Raw genomic sequence first — 22,927 nt, forward strand, 5'->3', positions numbered from 1 at the left:
AGAAGGTATCTGAGATTATTAATGATGACTCTCGCGCGAAGACCGCGCCACCGATTCCCACCGATCTCGCGACCGTTAATCGGCGAAACCAGTTTCCGGTCCGCGAATAACCCACAGCCCAGGGTTACGATCCGAACAACAAATCGTGCCCCATATTTATTTACGCTCTGGTCGCCACCACCTTCTCACTGTTGGCTCTGATACTACTAAGAACGCATGGCCCAGAAGAGCAGGCTCCTCTCGGTCGGCGATCTTCTACATCTCGCCAAAGTCGTAACACTTTTGAATTCTCTGGCAAGAGCAAGAGAAAGTTTGCAGAAATCGCCATCCGGGGGTTGCGATGGTATAAAAGAACGCGTACCACGAACGGGGTCAGTTTAAATCAAACCGTAATGTCAGCTCGTGTGGTAGTGCTTCTGACGGTTGTGTTGCCGGTGGCGATCGCTTCATCCCGGGCCGGTAATCCTTCGGTGCAAAATGTTCCACGAGTGTGCATCCGGGACGGGTGTATGCGGGGCTCTTGGATGAGAAGCCTGCACGGCGAACGGTACGAAGCGTTTATGGGAGTTCCGTTCGCAAAACCTCCACTTGGAGCACTCCGCTTCGCAAACCCCGTACCGAACGAACCATGGACGGAGCAAGAGTTGGATGCGTCGGGCCGAATTCCACGAGCGCCCTGTGTGCAGCTTAATCTCTTTCTACCGGAGCGTGGAGTCGAGGGCAAGGAGGATTGTTTGTATCTCAACGTGTACAGACCGTATAAGGGTAGCAAAGCGGGAGCAGAGAACGCTACCGAACCACTGCCAACACTGGTGTACATTCATGGAGGTGGATTCTTGGCCGGGTACAACTCACCACTCGTGGCCGGAGCTGAAAAGCTGATGGACCATAAGGTAATACTGGTGACGGTCGCTTACCGGTTGGGAGCTTTCGGGTTTCTTTCGACCGGCGATGCAGCGGCCAGCGGAAACTTTGGCCTAAAAGATCAACGGTTAGCGCTGCGCTGGGTGCAGCAAAACATCGAAGCGTTTGGGGGCGATGCTCGGCTGGTGACGGTCATGGGACACAGTGCCGGTGGTGCTTCGGTACATCTTCAGATGATGCATCGGGGAAATGAAGGCCTATTTCAGCGCGCCATCAGTCTCAGTGGAAATGCTCTGGCACCGTGGTGTGCTCCAAGAGCGAACCCGGAACAGCTTGCCCGGAGGCAGGCGGATCTGTTGGGGATAAAAGAGGCGTACCGGTTGAGTACTGCCGAGCTGGTGGAATCGCTTCGAAGCGTTGAAGCTGACCAGTTTGTCTACAGTTACAAGGGTTTTACGGTAAGCTAGTAAGGTAGCACATGAACGGTGGGGTTTTGTTGTGCTAAACAGATCGTTTTCCTCTCCAGAATGGATCACGCTATCCGGTGATTGTTTACGGACCGGTTGTGGAGCCATCCTCCGTTCCGGATGCGTTCTTAACGGATACCCCTAAGGAACTGTGGTCGCGTGGGGAGCATCTGTCCGTTCCCTGGCTAACGGGAATCGTACCGAACGATGGATTCGTATTTAGCGCTCCTATACTGAAGGATACCGATTGCTCGAAGGAAACGTTCGCCCAACAGAAGACTCTGCTTCTGAACGTTCTCGGGGGCGCAAAACAGTCGGACGCGTTACCCACGCTGCTGGAGCACTATGTAAAGAATCAATCCGCGATCGGAGAATGCTTCACAAGGGATCACGTTAATATTCTCACCAAGGTAAGCCGCTATGCGACGGTCTCTAGCAAGTTTATAAACTACTTCTTGGGTTTTTAACGCTCTTGCCAGATCTTCAATGAAGGGTTGTTTGAGTATCCACTTACCCTGAGCGTACGGCAGCACGCGAATCACACCCGCACGAAAGCTCCCATCCATCTGTACAAGTTCAACTATCGGGGGCCTCATTCGTACTCCTCCATCTTCGCGCCAGACAATGAACCGACGCAGGATTTCGGCATCGTTCATTGCGATGAGTTGATCTACATCTTCCGTGCACCGATACTGTTTCCCGACTTTCGTCGTAACTCTCCCGATGCAATGGTGACGAAACGGATCACAAAGCTGCTGGTAGACTTTGCACAAACAGGGTAAGTTGAGTGTTATGGCTTGTCTATGAACTGTAAGTGAATGATGATTTGTTACAGTGTGGCCCCAACCGGCACGAATGGTGAAGTGAGCTCCAGTGAGTTTCCGGAAGCTTTGGAATTGGTCAACTCCAACCGTATGGATGAACCAGTCTTGCAAACGTATACAAACTTCTACGATGAAGATATGTTCAACTTTTGGACTCGTTTCTACAGTTACTAGAGATAATAAAGCTTTCATTCGTAGGGTGACAAGTGATCCCAAGGATTTGATTTTAATCGTTTTTTTATTCACCTCCCAATGCTTGGAAGGGTGTTTCTCACTAACAAAATTGTTTCACGCAATTGTCCTGATTTTTCCTGACCTTATCTCTCCCGATTGTAATGAAAATTTCACCAAAGGAAACTATTTCCAAGACCTTCCTACAAACACACTCTCTCACTTATTCCGTTTCTTGTCCTACCAGTCCTTCAGTCATTCAGTCCTTCCTAAACGTATGCTGTATTTTTGTTCGTCTTTATAAGGCTCCCCTGTTTTCTGCTCCTGTACAAAATAACACCCTCGATAACCCGTAAAACGCAGTAGGCTAGCTCCGGTAGGTAACAAACGGTTCGCTACTTAACTTTGGTTGTAAACACGCGTGTGATTCGAGAACAGATTTTTTTTGAGTAATTTATCCATTTTCGTCCCTACATTATCATCCTACACTAATGCAAAACTCACTCACAAAGTTGCATAAAGGCACTAAATTGTCTTTACTGTAAAATAAACATAAAAAACAGAGAAGTAAAACACACGCTCTAGCTGTGAAATAAGGGTACAAATGCAAATTCTCGATACTGGTTACTAGATAAGCCAGCCGAACCTAGATAGGGGACAGTGTGCGCCGCTGGCTTTCCGTAAGCTCCGGATGCCAAAAGTCCACAATCAGCACCAAACGCGTTTCCGTCCCGTTGTGCCACACCTCGTGCTCGAAGCTATCGTCAAATATTAACCATTTGCCGTTCTCCCAGGATCTAGAGTAAAGGAACACACTAAAGAATCACCTTTTCCACGTCGAACAAGCAACGAACTTACCGTGTTTCTTCAGCCACCCGTATGTAAGTACCCTGTGGCACACTCAGCCCCAAATGCGCTCGTATGCGACAGTTCGTTGGACCACAGTGGGGCCACACGTGCGTCCCGGGATGCATCACGCTAAACTTCACCTGACCGCGCTTGCATGTACGGGCTGCGGGGAAGTATTGCTCCACCAGCCGACATGTTAGCGGTGCACGAGCACAGTTACGCTCCACCCGGGTACCACGGGAAAACAGTTCCAGCTGCTTCCAATCTCCCCGATCGCGCAGATTTTCCGACTCGTTCACAAACACACCGGCACTGTTCAGCAGCTTCAGACCTTCGTCTCGTACCTGTTGCCATTGGGCACGGATCAGCTCCAGCTCGGTTGTGTAGGTCGTTTGCTCCTCCGTCCAGAAAGGGCGCGATCGCAATCCTTCCACATTGTACAGGGAGCGTTGGTAGAGCGAAAGGAACAGCTTCTTTTGGACTCCTTTGCGGTAGACGTTTAGCGCTTCACCGTTGCGCCCCAGGCGTTGCAAAGCGTCACCAAGCTGGAAGTAGAACCGTCCATCCTGTGTGCCTGGGTGTTCGGTTTCGATCCCCTCCTGGAGATATTGGGCAGCAAGTTCCATGTTTTGATCGAGCGTTTTCAGCACGAATCCGTAGTGTACCAGCGCGAATCCATCGTCGATCCAGCGAAGAAGAGTTTCGTGGAGAACGGCTTTCGCTTCGGCAAGTCTACAAGAGGAACGAAGTTATCACTGTGCTGATGATCTAAAGATATCATATATAAGAATTTCTCCTAATGGCTGCACTCTACTTCACAATATCCTTAATCAATTACTTCATCATCAAGGTTTGAATTTTTTAAATGTTTTGCAGGTGATTTTACCGATTAACTTTGCCTTCAGACCTTGTTTTTCTCTGATCATAGCTCTATTGTAGTATATACTGTGCTGCATTCTCACCCGAGGGTTAGTACTTAGCAGCTAAGATCTCCGCGTTCCCATACACACCTGTTCATGTAGAGATAGCTAACGGCGAGCTGATTCCGATACTGCGGTTCGTTGTCGAATCGTCGAATCAGCGCCTTGTGCACGTCGATCGCCTTCGCATGCTGTCCCTGAAAGCGCATACGATCGATGCATCGTTCCGCGACAGCCTTAAACGTTGCATCGTCCACCGCAAGTTCTTGCTCGATCACCTTCCGGTAGGCGGTGATCGCTTCGGTAAGGATCGCGTTACTACGCCGCTGTTCTGCCAGCGCATCCAAGCATCGTGCTCGTCCGACTAACGCCGCAATAGACTTTGGCTTGCCCAGGATAATACGATCAAAGATGGCTAACGCTTCTTGGGGCTTGCCCTACTCCAGAGGTGTAGTGGTTTGTGTGCGTGTTCCGGTCCGGTCAGGTAAATGTGTCCATTTAATGGCCAGGCGTTTGGTGGCAACATCCAGGTTGTTACAGAGGGGTGTTAATATTGATGCAGAACAAAAACAATCACACGCACACGCACACACAGGCAGGCGTATTGTTAGGGCGGAAGGTTTAAATGCGCGAAAGGAGTACAGCAGCAGCAGCAGTAGAGTCAGAGTTGAAGCATTTTTTGGGGTAAGCGTAATATAGGGAGGGATAAAGGGGAAAAAATAAAAAAGCAAATACATTAGTTATTGCGATAAACACAAACAAAATGGTGGAAGAGCTACCATTCCCGGTACGTAATAGGAATGTTTTCACAATCCGTTCAATTGCAGGAGACGATGGAGACGATTCCATGCCGTCCACTGCATTCGAGTGATCTTGCCGGCCGTGGTTCCGGTGTTACGTTTTGGGTGGGTGTCCAAAACCACACTTCAATGAACGAATCGAAGCATTCCTATTTATTTTTGTAACGTTGGAAGAGCTCGATAAACTTCTCAAACCAATTGCTCTGGGTGTTGTGAAGTTAAGCTTCAAAGGCAATTGCATCACAGATCAGTACACACAGGCGCGCACACACACGCACACACGCTACAAACACTTTATTCTCATATTGATTGGCTATATCCCATAACTGGCGGCGTTAGTTCACTTGTCGTCAACACACACACACAACTTTCATTCGTAAAAAGCGTCCTGTGTTCTGTATATGTCGTCCATTGTCTAGTCTTGTTCAGTTACCAGTTTGTTTTCTGTCCGTCTCCACGTCCTCGGGTTGTCCGAGAGAGTATCTCTTAACATGCTGATGATTGTGTGCTATCACTAGTCATCCTTTCTTCTCCGGCTATGTGCCGACTTCTCTTGTAAGATTCTTCACCACCATTCTCTATGTTCACTCTAAAAACTAAAGGGGATGTCTTAAACGCACACACATTGTTCCGATGCGCTCAGGCAATTACTATTTTAACTTTGGGGGAGTAGGATTTGTAAATGTAATTGGAGCAGTTGATACTTTGCTCTTCAATGGGTGGGCTTTTATTCGAACCCAAATTCCTGATTTGGATGGAAATAAAATTAAAATGTCATTTTCGCCGATGATTGAGTAATAGGGAACTGAAACAACAACAAAAATCGTCATACGTTGCCGCCCTTACTTACCTCGTCGAGTTGCTGCTCAGCTCTTCTTAGCTCTTCCTGATAGGACCGATCAGCCTCTTCAGCCCTCGAGGGGATTTCTGTACGAGGAGCACACGAATCGAACAGAGAATGGCGGCACAACAAAACGGAAACAGATAGAAAAAAAATACAAAAATTAAACCATCACTGCCCACATCCGATGCTTGGGGGATGATCTCTGCGGTGGGAAAGTCTCGGAAAATGTCAGGTGTTGCGCTAGCTGCTTCTGCATCCACATTGTCACAGAAAGCCAGCTTACACGCGATAAAGCTATTTCCTGGTGATTTAAATCGTTTCCTACAAGATACTACAGAATCACGTAAAGATGTGACGCATCTTTATGATGCTTTTTCGTTTCTGGATGTGATGGAGGCGCATGGTTGGCTAGAAAGCGAATGAAGGGCTAGAGGGATGGGAATGACTGCTACGGTGCGCACTTTGGATGGAAGCGTCCTGGGTGAACAGGTTGTGCGTTTTCATACAAAACTACAGCAGCAGTAGCAACGGCGAGCGACTCATGGACGCCCCAAAAATCACGAGCGAGTAAACGAACGAGCGGGCGAGCGATCACACACGGTGCAGCACATTCTATGGTGGCGAGATTCGATGCAGTGTTTTTGCTTCTAATACGCATAAATACTTGTCCAGCCTGCAGCAGCCGCCTCCTCATCGTCGCCGTTACCGTCTGCTGCGGGTGCGGCTTCGGTGGTGGCAGCCGGCAGCTTGCCGTACTTCTCCTCCAACCGTCGCATCAGGTCGGAATCGTCGACGTCGGACGCTTCCTCTTCATCGCCGCCCGGCGGAATGTTGTCGTCTGTCAGCGGTTCTTCCTCCTCGTCCGAACCGTACTGATTCAGCAGCACCGACTCAATATCGTCGATCTCCTCGTCCTCGTACACAAGCTCGTCCTCCTCCTCCTGCGCGTACTCGCCGTACTCTTCCTCACCGTATTCGTTCGGTTCGAGCTCTTCCTCGCTGGTGTCCTGCGGTATGAACAGGTTCTCCTTGCTACCATTATCGCTCACCGGCAGGGGTGATGAGGTACGCTCTGACTCCGGCTCGTCATCCCGCTCGGGTAGCAGAAATTCGACGTGCTTCGCTTTCACCGCCGGCTGAGCTACCCCAGTGCTCGGGGCCGACGGTAGTACAACCGATGTTGAGGGTGTGGTGGATCCGGTGGGGACAAGCGTAACGAATGCATGATCGGGCTCGATCGGTGGTGATGGGATTTCCGAAAGCAATGCCGTCAGGACGGACTTTGCCTCAACCTTCGCACTTACGTTTTCACTTGCTGCCGCCCGGATCGTGGATTCCGGTTCGTCCAACGGTATAACGATTGGATCTTTATGCAGACTTGTTATATATATGAGCTTGTTAAAGGCACCTTTGGGTGGTTTTTTGCGTGCCAGCAGTGAGTCTTTCGTCCCCCGTTTCGACGAGGATCGTTCGATTGTTGGTGAGGGAACAGGGATTTCTGCTTCCTGCTGTCGGGCGGCCATCGGCACATCAGCATCAGCCACTTCTGTGGGCACTCGGTACATGGAGTTAAAATCTTCAAACGTAATCGGTACAAAGGCACCGATTTCTTGCTCCTGCTTAATGAGCTGCTTTTCTTCCTCTTCGTCAACCTCTTCGGGTTCGGCTTCTTCCTCCAGTTCTTCCAGTTCGTACTCGTACTCATCGCCTGAGTATCGTTCGGCATCATCGTTCTCGTCAAATAGGATCACTGCAAGGAAGGCAAAGGAAAGGACTTAAAGAACGTCATTCCACAGTTTATTTACAAAGCTTACCATTTCCTTCGATCCCTTGATCCTTTTCCGATTGCAATTGATCCGGTGGGCCAGCATAAAGAAAATCATCCAACACCGTTGCGGTTGGCGAAGCGTTTAGCGCTTGGCGTTGTTCGGCGGAACGATTAAGTGGTGCTGGTTCGCTGATGACGGGAACACTTGCCGCCGTTCGTGTCGTTTCGTCTGTTTGATTTGTTGCTTTTTCTTAGACACATGAAAACACACGTTGTATTATTGGTTCTTGCAACAACAAATCGCACCTCTTGCTCTTTCACACGCACACAACACAATTACAAACCGTGCGCATTATTCATGCTGCATATATCACGTTTAGGCTGCTTTAATGGAAACACTTCTTAAACACAGCACAATAAAGTAAAAACTTAACGTTAAAACGATTATGCTAGCTACGATTCAACAGTGAAATCGTTGTAGAAAATAACCGTCGAGCTCGAAAGTGCAAATTATTAGCGTTTAGGGTCGATGGAACGTAAAAAAAGAAACAATAATAGCATAGCCGCATCTGGAATGGCTTTTACCGGATAACAAACAAAAAACATAAACAAAGAAACGCAAGGCATGTGTTAGACAACGCCATGCACAAACAAACTAGAGTGAGACAAGTATTCTAATACTCGAACATGAATCAAACAAAATAAAGAGCAAAAGCACTGCAAAACTAAATTGAAACATAAAATAGAAACATACTAAAGAAGAAGATTGAAAGAGAAATAAAGACGAACAGGTGAAGTTCTTTTACACAACGTCAAACAAAAACAAAACACATTAACACGAACACTGTACAACAATAAAGTGGGGGAAGAAGAAAAAACAGGACAACTCACTCGTAGTAGGAGCACGCGGACTAGTTAAGAGTAGATGCGCAGCGCCGAGCAGTGCGACACCGACAAAGATTTTTACGGTAACTGAAAGTGTAGCCCAACAGGAGTTGCTCTTAGTACGATTGATTTCAAACGAAAACATTTTAGTAAATGCTTCCACGCTTCTGTATGGTCTTTATACACCGCAATCGTCAAACACAATTGCGCCCGAAAATTAAAGCAATAAGTTGCACTTTCTCATCGAAACTCTGTTACTGTGAATGGTTTGTTGAATGAGACAGAGAGAGAAAAAGGAAGGATGAAGCACGATGGATGATTCGTTCGAAACGGAGAAGGGATGATCAATTTTTGGTTTTTGGATTGTGATTCTGTAGTATCATTGTACCGTAGTACGATCAGACGCGGGAACCTCGGTTGCGTTCGTGTCTAGCGCATCGTTCGCCGTCACTTACGTGAGGATTCCTCTACCGGTTCGGCAGCGGCACGGCGCTCTTCTTCGGCTGCTGCACGGCGCTGCTGTTCGGTGCGCACCTTCTCCAAATATTCTTCCTCTCCTTCATCGTTGTCAACGAGTTCACCGAAAGCCTCATCATCGTCATCGTCTGCTGGTTGAGATCCACGGGTTACTTCTTCAATTTCTGCCTCATCACCATCGTCATCCGCGTCCTGAAAGTGGGAAATTAAGTTCACATTATCTATCCGTCTATTGCGACCACAACCAAACCGAGGAACACATCAAACGGCCCTTATGCAAAACAATCCAAAATGCATGCAATGGTCACACAGTTTACCCCATTTACCTGCACGCCAACCGCCTCTTGAACTTCAACTTTTGGCACATTCAACGACTCCGCAAGCTTGTTATAATTTCGTACCAACTCATCCATCTGATCTTTCAACGTGTCACCCGTAACAGTCTCGTCGGCTGAGGGCGTGGTTGGTGATGAAGCCTGTTTCCGTGCCGGATCGTCTGCTTCTGAGGTTCTGGAGTTTTGCGCGGAACGTTTCAGAATGTCGCCCTCGGTAAAGCTATGTTCAAGCGGTGCTGGCAAACTTTGGTTAGAGCTATCATTCAAAGCATTAGATTGCTGTCGGAAGCGGAACAAGCAGCAGCAAAAACAAAGCCGAGACAGCAAAATAAAGAAAAGAGCAAACATTCGTGTGAAAAACCAAAAAATTAACGTAATAAAACAATTCACTACAAACTTAATTAAATTTCTTTTGCAAAAACCCAGGACTATGCTATGTACATACATCTTCATCAAATAGTGTGTCATCCTGATCGTCGTCATCATCATCGTCACCATCCGCGACGTTAGTATTTCCAGCTGCATCGGTCTTTACGGCGGATTCTGGCAATCACAAAAAATATATATAAATTAGTAAACAAATTTTATAACACATTTTTTAAACCATTGCATAAATATTTCCAGCAATAATTGGAGAAAATTTTGAAACAGAAAAACCAATCGTTCAGTACTAACCAGCATTGCTTTCCTCATTATCTACTTCAAAATCATCATCATCATCTTCACCATCCTTTTCCGTAGCAGCTGTTACATTTTCATCCTCCTCATCATCATCATTGTCATTGTCGTCGTTCTTTTCTGGTTTAATATTTGTCAATACTAAAGGGCGATAGTGGGGGGAAAAAAGGATCTTAATGTTAAAGAATTTTTCTAAACAAACAACCGAAGCCAATTGCACAAATTGATGCAAAAAAAAACTAATCAAAATACTTTTACATAAAAAAAGCAAAAACACATGAAAAATGAGTAATGAGAAATGGCGAGGCGTCACACTTGAATCCATTCGACTGTCTTCTGGTTCGAATTTTAATTAAAATAAATTCAAAAAGCCAATCAAAACGCCAATGAACAATCCAATTACCATCGTCATCACCATCGACATCCTCTTTACCATCATTGTCATCGGCGTCATCCTGATCATTGTCATTTTTGTCGTCTTCGTCGTTATCATCATCGTTATCTTGTACGTCAGTTGTATCTTCATTCTTATCATCGTCACCGCCATCATCATCATCATCATTATCATCATCGACAACAACGTTAGTGTTATCGTTGGCACCTAGAGCGTGCCAGGAGCTGAGAAATAATTACGAACGACCTACAACCACCTTTACCAGACAGTGTATAGCTTACCGGCTTCATCATCGTCGTCGTCGTCCTGGCCATCGCCATCCTCATCCTCATCCTCATCATCATCGTTATCGTCATCTTCAGCCGCAGCGGCAGCCTCTTGTTGTGCGCCTGCTTCCTGCTGGGTAAAGATCTCCTCCACCTCATCATCATCCAGCTTTTGCGCCGGTCCTTCATCCTCATCATCATCCTGCACGTCCGTACCCTCCTCATCGTCATCGTGATCTTCTTCCTCTGCGTACGGCGCACCATCGTCGTGCTCGTCATCGCCATCCTGATCGTGTCCATCATCATCTCCATCGTCGTGATCGTCGACGGCATGCTGTGCCTCACCATCGTCATGATCTTCCAGCGAGTTAATGGCGGCCAGGATTTCATCGTGATGATGCTCGTCCTGCCGTGTTTCGTCGACCCAACCGTTGAAGAATTCGGAGTACCGTGATTCCGACAGTGGCGTATCGTCGTTCGAGACGCCCTGACTTTCCATCAGGATCAGTCCGATCAGTGCGCCCAGCCCGGCCAGCAGGATAAAGAAGACGACCTTCGCACACCAGTGGCCGCCGGTACCGTGATCGCTGTGGATGTGCATTTGGATGTCGCCCGGTTCTTTCGCTGCTTGAGCGGCCCCAGCGGACGGTTGCTTCGGGGCATGGACCGTTGTTTCCTTAACCGTATCTTCATCATCTGAAATAAAACCAAAAAAGGGGAGAAGAATAAAGTTAAACACACAGCTACTACAGTTCAATCGCTTTGTACGCTCGTTGGCTTGATTCCCCATGCCAACGGTCGCTTAATCCACATGGCATGTGACGTGGCACACGTCAGCAAACACGCGGCGGTATAATCTCACTTTCAATTCAAACCCCTCCTCCCGGCTTGACCCCACACGGTGCCACGCACACAAATTCTTGGCGTGCGCGCACAGACACACACACCCATCACTTCCTTCTTCTCGCTTAACGACTTTTGCTAAATGATATTTTTACCCAACGAGGTGGCGCGCTCGTACCGGCAGCTAAAAAGCCGGCAAAAGTGAAGCAACTAAAACAAAACAACAACAAAAAACAGGTGGAAAACGGTTCGGAAAAACATCACACGACCGAAGCGCCATTACTGTGGTCGATAGTTAGGGAAGACTGCAGGAAAAAAAGAAAAACACACATTTCCCAACGAGTAGAAAGTGGGATTTTGGTGGCGGACATGGATTTTCGCCTGTCGCAAGAGAAAAGGTTGTGGCGCATCTTTGCATCGGTTTACAAAATCTGCGTCAACTACGATGAACCTGGGACATTGTTTACTAGCCACTTGACCTCCTTGTAATATTTTTTGTTTTGCAGTTTAAATGAAGAAATTTAATTGCGTCTTTGTAACGGATCGGATAGGGATTCAATGCGTTAGACGAATACTTCGCAGCAAATTGTGAACTTCGTGTTCGACTTAACTACAATTAATGGCCTAACAGGACCAGAAACTTATAAAGATCCAGTCATTATAATGCAAAACGCTTGATGGACTTTTGATTTCCTTTCAAAACGTGGAAGGATTTTCATGTCCAATTACAGTCTTACTGAGCAGAATAGGATGGAACATCCTGTTACTAATGAATGAGTTCAAGAAGGTTACACAAATGATATACCAAGACATCTCGAGGTTCTGGTACGAGAAAAGCTATCTTCTTCTTCTTCCAGGGCACTCCCATCTCGAGAGGTCCCAGTCTGCCATTTCTGGCTTACCCGTAACAAGGTAGTCAAAGCTCTGCTTACGAGGAGGCATTCTGGATGGAATTTGAACCCCGGTCCTGCCGTTGGAGGACCGGCGCCCTTTATCTCTTCGGCCACCGGACCACCCCAAAACAGCTGTCTACAGCTCACACAAATTGCTGACTGCAGGAATAAACTGATTAGCTAAAGAGAAGATCACACTATTCGGCTGAGATCGTACTTTGATACTCAAACATTTCTGATAGAACGATTTCACTAAAACTTTTCTAATAAAGTCTTTAATTTTAGATACATTTAACGTATAGACTAAGATCGCGTAATATCCATGTGATCCTCATTCGCTTAAACGACCAAACAGCCCTCAGTGAAGCTCACAAGCATCAAAACTAAACCATTGCTAGAATGTAGATGGAAATATTACGACTCAGCCCCATCCGATCGCTAGAATGGAAAAACGACCTGCCGAAAGGGACGACCGAACGGTGCCACAGGTTCAACGCCAAGACCGCCGCCTTTGCCATCCGCCGCAACGGTGCTATTTAAAGATTTTTCAGACAAGCTAATAATGTTCTAATTTAAAAGCGACCTCAAGGGAAGCCACAGCAAAGACTCCGCTCCGGTCAAAACCGTGTGCGGGCCACGTTCGTAGCAGAACGTGCTGCTACTGTCCGTCGCCGTTAATTCTTCGACCCGTCCGATAAGGGATAGCTGGTGCGAAGAGAAGCCAGAACCTATCCCACACCCTATCCCGATCGTGTTTCTCCGGTTGGTGGTGATCTTTATCGCTTCCCGATTTGTTCCCTCCATTCCCTCTTACCTTTCTTCCTCTTTTTGTCCTTCCGCTTCTTGGGCTGCGTGTCGCCAGACATTCTGTTTCGCTACACGCTCTTAGGCGTTCCCTTCCGCTCGGCGATAGCTTTCGATCACTTCTTATCACAACACTTTGTCACGTACGCGCTCACACTTTCAGCTGGACCGCCGGATGCTGTTGGGATGCACGGAAGAGTAAAGATCACATACTATGTAAATGGGAGATCGTCTACAAATCGGCTAACAGAGCGCTGCGAACGTTCTTCACACACTTCCGACACCGAATGTGTTGTGTGCAGTGCCAACTGCGATAATACGGCACAGCAGTTCGGTACACGGACGGGAAGGAAAATATCTTTGGAAAGGCAACGGCGACGACGTGTTCTAATTTAAGATCGCTCGCCCACCCTTCCCTTGCCCCTGACGTGGCGGATCCCGTGCCCACCACCGGATCGTACGGGTGAAATTTACTCCTGCCCGCGGTTCCTACCAACCTGCTGAAATAATCACTCTGGTAGAGAATGTTTGTGCCGTACCGCACTCGGTTACCGTCGGTTTGCAACTGACTGACTGGCCGCTTGGGTTCAAAATCCGTGTCCTCGGTATCGGTTCGCGGACCGACTCGGTCTCCAAGCCAGAGACGGATGCGCACGCAGCCACGAACCGAGGGATGGGTCTTTTATTTATATTTTGACTGTCAGACCAGTATTCCGTTCCGTCAGGTGTGTATTTCGAGCAATGGAAAATGTACTTTTTGGAGTTGGCTCTAACGGAATAAGGTAAATATTTTCAAACAGCAAAACTATTTGGAAAAGCCGGCTTTCTGAGCAACTAACACAGCAAGAAGTTTCACTAGCGCAAGAAGAGCAAAGCATGCACACAACCCCTTTCAGTATCTATAACTACAACGGCAATAGCATATCGAGAAGCACAAATTTACCAGCAAGACCACCACTTTAGAACATGATACGCCTTTTGCTGAGCCAAATTTAACAAAAATTCACTCTCTTTCGCAAAATGGTTTGTTTACCGGACGTTTAAAAAAACAAAACAAAACTTCACGTTTGACAGCGTACAGTGCGTACCGAATTTTGACACTTTGACAACTTCATCGTTGATAGCAAATATTCAAATTTGAAAAAGCAGATGAGAATTTCCGCAAATGAAATCGAAATTTAGATTTCTTTTACCGAATATCATGGAGAAAATGTAAACTGAAGTGTTTCTTTAAGCTAGCAGAAGGATTTTCGCAGCTATCACCTGTATTTTACCCGCATGAAGAGGCATCCGTTGGTACGTGTGTGCTATAAAAATAAAATAAAAAAAATCTTTTCCGTTGCAGGACGTTTCTATGAGGTTTGAAATTTACATCCGCACTATTTTAAACAATTTTTACCCAAAATAGTAGCTTAAAATGAAAATAATATTTCACACGCGTTGTATATTTTGCACCCGACAGCGCGCACAAACAGCACTGTGTGCGGCGTAGCGAAACGTCAACGAGCTCGCGCTCTCGGTGTGTGCGTGTAATGTTTATACGAATGTACGGATGAGCGAGTGTGTGTGTGCGAGCTGTTTTGGTCGTCTCTGTTTCTTGTGAAGAAAAGGTGTCCGATTGTATCGATTCATGAAATTCATGCGTTTATCGGGCTTAAATAGTTGCATTATCGTGTTGTGCGATCGCTTCTAAAGTCTCCGATTGCCGGAAACATGTAAAGTGTGGTGGGAGGAAGCTGTTGGTGAAGGGGCAAGATAGGCTGACAAACGAGGAGGGTTTTTGTTCCCGTGCACGAATTACACATCAGCCCTTTTCAGTGCTAATGGCGTATATCATGCCGTGAGAAGGCATGGGCAAAAGAATATGATAGTTAAAGTTTGCGGATCGGTGAATATAGCAGTGTGGTGCCGTTGTAAGCAGACTATACATTCACGTTTAAGAACATGCTGAATAGTTGGCCCAAGCATTAGTCAGCACTAGACATTCTCGACAGTTCGCTCAGCCCGCAGGGTTAGAGGCCAACACCAGCTGCATCAGTTTACAGTTCATTCCTTAAGTGTGAAAGTTCTAACCAACGCCAACCGGACTGAGCGGGGCCATCAGTTCCCTACCATGGAGGAAGCACCCGTGGTAGATTGTCCTCCAACACCGGAAATACTGCCACTGTCCAGCACACCACCGTCACGTCCCGATGTCGTGTACAGCTCCTCGTCGGAGGAAGGCGATGAGCCCACGGATGGGCGACGCTCACCGCCACCGAAATGTGCAATCTGTCTAGGAAAATGTCGCCAGCGGGCGTTTACCAACTCCTGCAAGCATCAGTTCTGCTTCCGGTGTCTGCTGGAATGGAGCAAGGTCAGTGTGGAGATGGGGGTGGGGGTTGGCATGTGAAATTGGAGGAATGCAAACTTTTATTTATTTTCCTTTCGTTTCGTTTTCCACAGGTCAAACCGGAATGTCCCCTGTGCAAGCAGCGCTTCTTCTCGATCGTTTACTACAAATCGATGGACTGTTTCGAGCAACACACGGTGGCGGTGCCGAGTGCCAACGTGCCCCGCGTCAGCACCAGGAACATGTACCACGAGCTGAACGTGTTCCTGACCAACTCGCAACGCTTCACGGCGTACGCAATACCAAATATGACGCTGCGCCTGCAGTCGAACAACGAACGACTCCAGGAGCTGTTGCTGCATCAGTCCAGCGAGGTTGATCGCTTCATACGAGAGTACGGTAACCAGCCGATTCCGACCCGCCAGGACGAACTCCGGTGGAGACAGTTCATCTACGCCAACAGGCTGTACGCGTGTCCACTGCCCGATCTGAACGGACGCTTCCGGGAGACTTCGGCTTCATTTTACAGGTAAGTTTTAGCTTGTGCCGAGCAAAGGAGATTTGCTGTACTAACGCTCGCCCGTTTTCCGCATTCCAGAAATAATCCAGCCCAGATGCATCGGGTCCTGTCGTGGATGCACCGGGATCTGCTCGTGCTGAGCACAAACATTGCAATCCACGCGCCCAACATTCACGTGCTGGAAGATCTGCTACAGATGCACGATATCGATTCGCGCGACTTTTTGCTCCGAATCTTGCGACACATGCCGCTGGAAGATGGGGAACACTTTCAGCACGAGTGCGTCAACTTTGCCCGCTCGCCGTACGATATCATCGGGTACGATCGCTGCGTCCAATACAATCCACGCTTCATCCAGCGTCGGGTGCGCAGCCAGGTGATCATATCATCATCGGAAGAGGATAACGATGATATCGTGTATCTGCCCGAACCGGCGGCCGGTACATCGTCCACGAACGAGCCACCGAATGCCAGTGGTGGTGCAGCCGCTGGTGGGGAAGGCGTAAGCAATGGGAGCAGTAGCGGTGGTGCAACGGGGGCGGCAAGCGCAGCTTCCGGAAGCTCAAGTACCGCCGGCCGTAACGAAGTGAATATCGAATTCCCCCTGCTAGACGATATTGTTGCCGGCGAGGAAGTTCATCCGGTGTCAGCGTCGGCTAGCCTGCCCCGTGTTCCGCTAACCTCGATCGCATCCACAAGTCTTGTGCCGGGGGAAAACATTTTACTCTCGTCCAGCGATTCCGACGACTGCCAGTTTGTGTTGGCACAGAAACCGCCCCACCTGCGCACACCGGACCATGTGGTCGATCTGGAATCGGCCAGCGACAGTGATGTGGTGTTTGTCGCGGAAGAACCACTCGAAACGAAGGCAACGGTCCGAACGTCACGACAACAGCAGCAAGCAAATTCACTGAAAAAAGAGACGGCCGGAACACAGGAGTACAATAATGGTGCCTCAACCAGCTCGGGGTACTGTGGCGGCGGTAATGGGAATGGCGGCGGTGGCGGAGCTAGCAGCGGGAGTGTTGCGAGCGGAAGCGCGTTACGATCAAAGTATTACGTACGGCCACGATTGACCCGCTACTCGGGCGGGATGGGCGTGAAGAGTATCTACGAGGCAACCGATTCGGACGACAGTGATAGTGACACGCTATTTAACTTACCGCAAGGCCGGCGCCAAACGTCCAACACTGCCAACGATTCGTCGTCGCACGATGAGGTCGAGTTCGGCGCTAGGGCACAGCGCAAACGGCGAAAACCAAACAAAAAGGCCACCGGCCAGCAGTCGAAGGTTTCGAAACGAGCCTCACGCAAGCGGCGTAACAGTAGCGTCAGCAGCTCGAGCAGTCACGAGGAGGATTGTAGCGGCAGCAACAGCAGCAGTAGCAGCAGTAGCAGTGAGGATGACAGTGACAGCAGTTCCAGCAATTCAAGCTGCTCCAGCAGCAGTAACAGCAGCAGTAGCAGCAGCAACAGCAGCAGTAGCAGCAGTTCGAGCAGTAACGGCTACGGTGCAAGCAACAGCTATCACAAAAACATAACGGTCGAGATCGAATGCGGACGGCAGCTGAGGCGCAATACGGCCCAGCAGAGTCGGGCGAGTTATACGGCACGGTTAAAATCCGACCAAACGGACACGAAGGGACGGTCGAAAAAGAAGCGAAGCCGCAAAGAGATCGAAAAGGAATCGAAAAAGGTGACCGGCTCGAAATCTAAATCACGTCGCACCAAGTCGAAAAAGAAGGCTCAATCGACGTCCCGTACGGCTAAGGACACAGCGAAAGCGTCCCGCACCAAATCAAAGTCGAAATCGCGCGGATCGCGGGGAGCAGCGGGTCGTAGCAGTAGTAAGGGTAAGAAGCGTACCAAGCCATCGTCGGACGTTGGTGAGGATGAACCGTCCCGATCGACATCGCAGCTGGCCGATGAGGATGCTTCCACGAGGGCACACTACGTCATCGCCTCGAGACCGTCGGTATCGCCGACCGTGGACGTAACGACGGTCGATGGTACGGACGGCGGTAGAGAGCGCAAGCTGAAGAGTGTTATCATAAAACGTTGCCATTACAACAAAGCGTCCACGAACCGAGGGGCCGAAGCGATGGACGAGGTGCAGGAAGGAACGGCATCCGGTTCGGTTGGGGCAAGCAGGACCGAACCCAGCACATCCACCACGATAAAGGGCGAAACGGTACAAGATGCGTCGGCAGGGACCAGCTTCACCGACCGGGAACCACCGGCCGGACACACGGATTTGTTGAAATGTGCACTCTCCTCTGCCAGCAGTTCTTCAAGTGAGACGGAATCGGAGCAGCAGCCGGTCGCTGCCACGCCGTGGGGGCACTCCTCATCCGTCATCGCTCCACTAGCACAAATACATCGAACAGAGCCGTACCAGGCGCACAACCACCAACCGCAAGATTGGCCCCCGGCGGAAACGTTCGATCAGCAGCTTCAACTACCAACCACCGATCAACAGCAGCTCGAAGCGGACGAAAGCACCACCAACACCGGCGCGTCGGAATCGTTGTTCGAGCCAACGTTAACCTGGGCGGAGGAAACCGTTCCCGACCGTGCACTGCTCCCGGACGATCGGGCCCTATCGTCAGCGGCCGCCTCCCCCTTCTCGTCGATATCATTCCCACCGTCCACTACGTCCGTTTCACCGTCCCCGTCAATGTCGTCGCAATCGTTAGCGTTAGCGGCGGTTCCGTCACCGTTGCAGCTGATCGAAAGCTTAGGCGGTACGATGGACAGTACCGATTCACCGCTGCCCTCGTCCGTGCTGGGTATCGATGCGATCGACGGAACTATCGACGAACTTATGGCATCGGAGGTAGCCAGTGCGGCTGCCTCCATTGCTGATCCGGCACCGATCGGTATGGACGACGGTGGTTTGGAGGAAGCTGGGCAAGCAACGACGGCTGTTCCCAGCGAAGCAGTAGTACCAATGGCGACGAGCGATGGAGTGGCCGCACCGGTACAGTTGCAGCTGTGAGATTTACTGCGGGTGATCGATTTTATCGATTGATTGTAACTCTCAGGACATAGGAAACCATCCTAGCGTGCGTGATGTAAGTGTGATGTGACCCAATGTACAAATTGCGGTGCTCCCGTGACGAATGAGACGGCTAGTAATGTTGGGAGGAGCTCTGCTTTATAATCCAGGTAAAAGGTAACAATTCGCTAAACAATCTTCAAGCAATCACTGTTCTATCTAACGGAAACGGTATGAATACATCTGACGGATGACTCTTTATAGTCGACGTTTTGAATAATAGCCTTAGGATAGCACAACTTTCTAAAGAAGACCTGACACTATACCAACAACGATCATTTGAGGATACAATCAATCTCGACTAGGCGAAGGAGAAGGCACAGGATATAGGATATCTCGTCAAGCTAAGGGTTTATTGGATATATACGCGGTAACTCCCTTACAACTTGATGGTAATCTGGCTCAGCTAGTAATCTCTCAGTTAGTTGAAACGATCAGAATCTCGTCTGCATTTATACTTCTTTTTTATTGGCCTAACGACCTTTTGGGGTCATACCGCATAGTTGGATAGTTAGTGCTCTCTATGGGAGTACCGCCTAGATGGGATAGGAAACCCGGTCCTGCCGTATGAAGACTGGTGTCGCAGTCGCAACCACCACTGGGCCGCCCTCTAAGCACTTATAATGAGGTATAAATTTGGTTTTATTGGTGAAGAGCTTTTCGCTCTATTTTTCTCTAAATTCATCAACTGAAGAATTAATTCTTGGACAGGTTGGTTCCACTCACAATATTTCGCCAATTGTTACCATTACTGACGTATAAAGACGTCTCATTCGAACAGGGAGCAACTTTATTTAAGCTTTGCAACAAAAAACAGTACTAAACATATTCGTATGCTTCTTTTGTAGGATTTTGGTCTCACTGTGTGTGCGAGAGAGAGAGAGACGCGCAGTACAACAAATTCAAAGGTCAAAAAATTAAAAAATCTATACTGGTAAAATATATTGTAAAAAAGACGTTAAATCAGGGTAGCAGTAACATCACAGCTTGGAATGCTATGCGAACGAAATAGTACCAATGGTATTGCTACCGATCGCTCGCAATGCGCGCGTAACTGGTCTAAAGCGAGGGAACAACATACCTATCAGCCTAAGAACGCGCAATACCACAACCACTCCAGTGAACCATCGGGCAATGGTTACGGTGGAGAAGAGTGTGCATACTACGCATCATTAGAGTCGATCTAATTAAGCAAAAGAATAATACAGCGGACACGTATGCTCTGTTTTCGTGCGCGACGATGACTCGTCCATCCCACTTCTCACCGTACTGCCCAACACCGTGAAAGCTACCCTAATACACTGTATCATAAGTAATTGTAATCGTTTCGTTGTACATACGTTTATTAATGTAGTGTGTGTGTGTGTGCGCGCGCGTGTGTGAAGAGTATCCTTGATCCCACGCTAATAGTGTAGCGTATCTGTACCAAGCTGTGCAGATAACTGATTAGAACAAAATGCGGCATTGGCGGCTGCATACTGAGTGGGGCTTGAACGAAGGGTAGGATCGAACAGCAGCGTTAGCTTATAGCTCGCTCAGGAGAAATGTTTTAAAATGTGTGAAACAAAACCGTTGAGAAGAAGGAAAGACGCTGAATGTGGTTCCAAAGCGCAGGAGGAATAGTCGTAGTCGGGTGACCATCCCATTCCCGTGGGGTGGGTGCCGTATAGTGCTAGCGATCTTGTGCGGATTTCTGTAAAATAATATTTTCCACTTTTCAAAATGGCCGTTTCTATTTGATTATAATAAAAGATGATAATACAATTATTTTGTTGTAGGTTCCAAGTTCCAGCCGAAAGGGGCGATTATATGTTCGAAACGATCGTAAGAGCACATCGGTGAGACAGTTGCGATTGCATCACGTGGCTGTCCTGTGGGGAAATCTCATCAAATAACGAATATAACGAAGTAACCGAACGCTTTTCTGCGATTTTCTGTTGGTAAGTTTTGCTGGATTAGCTAACAGCGCTGTAATTAAAGTGATGGTGATTGAATACTGCCATTATAATTACCTGAATGGGATTAGAGATCAGCATTTTATTTATTAAAGAGTTTAAATTAGGTGACGTAAGGGTAGTGTAGCAGGTTTTGACTCGCTGGAAGGTGTGGTTCGGGGCTGTAAGGAGGGATGTTCGGAAAGCGGAGATGGATGAGCTGTAGTCGAAAAGATCGGAGACACTATTAAAACTGCGCAGACATATAAGGAAGCGGGCCTATCCGGTACAGAAGCTCAGAAGCGTCAGTAACGTGGAGGAGCAAGCCAGCGCTAAACTTCGGCACTAGCCACAGACCGCCGTTTTTCTGAGACGCCCCAGGAGTTGGCATCGGGAAGGAAGGGACTGATTGGAGGAGGCTAGGTATATACGGGTAGCTAGTCTGGTAAAATAGCGCTGCACTTGTTGTAACTTGGCGTTCCAAACTCAAACCGAGGGACACCAGATGAAGCTCCCGTGTTCAAGGATGGATCGAACCAGGCTGCAGTAAAGTGACTTCAGACATAATGGGTCAGTGATTTCAACGGAGAATTTGCGAGCAAGACCCAGAGTTCTATACGCTTTTTTTAAGGATGTGGCCTTAGTGTTCGTGGAAGGTCATTTTGCTATTAAGGATGACATCAAGGTCGTTGATAGCGTTGGACCGTGTGAAGATTTGTGAATTTGTGGAATATTGATAGAGGAGTCCAGCAATAATCTGGTAGCAAAATTTTGAAAATTGAAGTCGGGGTTAACTAGGATCCTAGATTAAAGGCAACTCCAATCCAACGCGATGGGCTCTGATATTTAAAATTTTCTTTGGAATGTATCTTCTTCTTCCAAGGCACTACAACCTCTAAAGGGTTCGGCCTGCCATTTCTGGCTTTCTGTGGCTTGATTTTACCGGTAGCAAGGTAGTAAGTCCTAAGTATGAGGTGGAGGTCGGTATGGGAATCCCGGTCCTGCCGTGTGAATACCGGTGCCGTTACAGCCACTGGAGCGCTCTGATTGGAATGTATCACCCGGAGCTTAATTTTCATCCGATCTCTACCATTCCTTAGTTTCCGCAGATGACCTCGACATCATGGTATCAGTTAGTCACTCGTCCTAAACGCGATGCAGTTAAAGTTTGAGCACATGCTGAAGGCTCTGGTCGTGATAAAGCTTGCCAGGGTAAAGAATCAATAGAGAGAGCGAATCGGCTACAGGCGTTTTATGAATGATCTTATGCATCTTCTCTTGGCTCGAGCAATGGATCTTGGCTTCGATCAATAATTTGGATAATATCATAAGCTAAATCCCGGATTGTTCTAAGGAAATGGTGGCTATCATGGGCTCCAGTTCTAGATATCCTGATGTTATTCAAAGGCCAGGACCTCATGTATCACCAGTAAGGTGCTCGTCAGCCACAGGCCTGTTAGAGATCGTTTGTTTGGTGGGGGAAAAGAGCCGAGGTTCCTAAAAACAGATTGATGACCCTTCTAAGCAGACGTCTATATGACAAACAACTTCTGTTTAGTTACCGTTTCACATACCTCAATATTATGCGTACTGAACGCTTTCCTGACGGTACATTCAATTACTGTCAGCTGTTGGGGAGCCTGGGCTAAATTTATTTGATTACAAACCAACTGCGCCCGAAACTAGCAATCCCACCGCTCCAAACTGTTAAAGGCAAAAAGGTTATGACCTGTTAGCTGTAAGCCTGCTCTATCACATATGTTGCAAAAGCTGGTAGCTGCGGATCGGCAAAACATAATCGTTTTCCATTGCCCGTGGTTCGACCTTCAACTTGGGAGGATTGGAAAAACTCCCGTTGAAACGGAACCACTTCTTCGGAGGCACACGAACGCGCACCACAATCGATATGGGTGGATGGAACACAGAACGCATCGGGAGTTCCCACCGGAGCCCATGGGAATGATAATTACTTCACTCACCGTAATCTCGTCTTCCATCCGG

The 22,927-nt window shown here is 48.2% G+C and overlaps 3 protein-coding genes across 11 annotated transcripts; 2 read left to right on the top strand and 1 right to left on the bottom strand.

Moving 5' to 3' along the window:
- The first annotated feature begins 5 nt into the window (after positions 1–5).
- Positions 6–2,374, top strand: LOC118511477 (esterase 6-like). The gene is made up of 4 exons (XM_036054615.1): positions 6–1,322; positions 1,391–1,741; positions 1,811–2,109; positions 2,167–2,374. Exons 1-4 carry the CDS (start codon positions 393–395, stop codon positions 2,327–2,329), a joined length of 1,743 nt encoding a protein of 580 aa, XP_035910508.1. The 5' UTR covers positions 6–392; the 3' UTR covers positions 2,330–2,374.
- On the bottom strand, positions 2,375–14,137 carry LOC118511474 (probable serine/threonine-protein kinase kinX). Of its 9 annotated transcripts, none has more exons than XR_004906153.1 (15): positions 13,580–14,019; positions 13,093–13,260; positions 10,558–11,238; positions 10,286–10,483; positions 9,880–10,023; positions 9,650–9,747; positions 9,196–9,483; positions 8,848–9,061; positions 8,399–8,479; positions 7,554–7,757; positions 6,404–7,489; positions 5,746–5,822; positions 4,186–5,640; positions 3,185–3,907; positions 2,375–3,123 (listed from the first exon to the last, which is right to left on the bottom strand). XR_004906153.1 is itself a non-coding variant. In XM_036054602.1 (15 exons), the coding sequence occupies exons 2-15, from the start codon at positions 13,142–13,144 to the stop codon at positions 2,973–2,975; spliced, it is 4,344 nt and encodes a 1,447-aa protein (XP_035910495.1). In that variant the 5' UTR covers positions 13,145–13,260; positions 14,026–14,137; the 3' UTR covers positions 2,375–2,972. The 9 variants fall into 9 exon arrangements, 8 of the variants coding, with proteins under 8 accessions (XP_035910495.1, XP_035910498.1, XP_035910497.1 ...); XM_036054602.1 differs by lacking the exon at positions 13,580–14,019 and adding an exon at positions 14,026–14,137 and having other exon boundaries at positions 4,186–4,532; XM_036054605.1 differs by having other exon boundaries at positions 4,186–4,532; positions 10,316–10,483; positions 13,580–14,011.
- A 492-nt stretch (positions 14,138–14,629) lies between these two features.
- On the top strand, positions 14,630–20,757 carry LOC118511475 (E3 ubiquitin-protein ligase Topors-like). Its single transcript, XM_036054610.1, has 4 exons — positions 14,630–15,438; positions 15,528–15,943; positions 16,013–19,008; positions 19,841–20,757. Exons 1-3 carry the CDS (start codon positions 15,196–15,198, stop codon positions 18,930–18,932), a joined length of 3,579 nt encoding a protein of 1,192 aa, XP_035910503.1. The 5' UTR covers positions 14,630–15,195; the 3' UTR covers positions 18,933–19,008; positions 19,841–20,757.
- Positions 20,758–22,927: the final 2,170 nt, after the last annotated feature.

Source organism: Anopheles stephensi, chromosome 3 (assembly GCF_013141755.1).
Source record: "Anopheles stephensi strain Indian chromosome 3, UCI_ANSTEP_V1.0, whole genome shotgun sequence".
NCBI classification, from domain to species: domain Eukaryota; kingdom Metazoa; phylum Arthropoda; class Insecta; order Diptera; family Culicidae; genus Anopheles; species Anopheles stephensi.

Excerpts from the sequence above, each read along its gene's own strand:
- LOC118511477 (XM_036054615.1), top strand. The coding sequence starts at position 393 with ATGTCAGCTCGTGTGGTAGTGCTTCTGACGGTTGTGTTGCCGGTGGCG. Across the intron at positions 1,742-1,810 it reads ACGTTAATATTCTCACCAAG|ATCTTCAATGAAGGGTTGTT; the intron begins GTAAGCCGCTAT and ends CGCTCTTGCCAG. Across the intron at positions 2,110-2,166 it reads GTAGACTTTGCACAAACAGG|TGTGGCCCCAACCGGCACGA; the intron begins GTAAGTTGAGTG and ends GATTTGTTACAG.
- LOC118511474 (XM_036054602.1), bottom strand. The coding sequence starts at position 13,144 with ATGTCTGGCGACACGCAGCCCAAGAAGCGGAAGGACAAAAAGAGGAAG. Across the intron at positions 10,024-10,285 it reads TGTCGATGGTGATGACGATG|TATTGACAAATATTAAACCA; the intron begins GTAATTGGATTG and ends ATCGCCCTTTAG. Across the intron at positions 3,908-4,185 it reads AGCTATCTCTACATGAACAG|ACTTGCCGAAGCGAAAGCCG; the intron begins GTGTGTATGGGA and ends TTCCTCTTGTAG.
- LOC118511475 (XM_036054610.1), top strand. The coding sequence starts at position 15,196 with ATGGAGGAAGCACCCGTGGTAGATTGTCCTCCAACACCGGAAATACTG. Across the intron at positions 15,439-15,527 it reads GTCTGCTGGAATGGAGCAAG|GTCAAACCGGAATGTCCCCT; the intron begins GTCAGTGTGGAG and ends CGTTTTCCACAG. Across the intron at positions 15,944-16,012 it reads ACTTCGGCTTCATTTTACAG|AAATAATCCAGCCCAGATGC; the intron begins GTAAGTTTTAGC and ends TCCGCATTCCAG.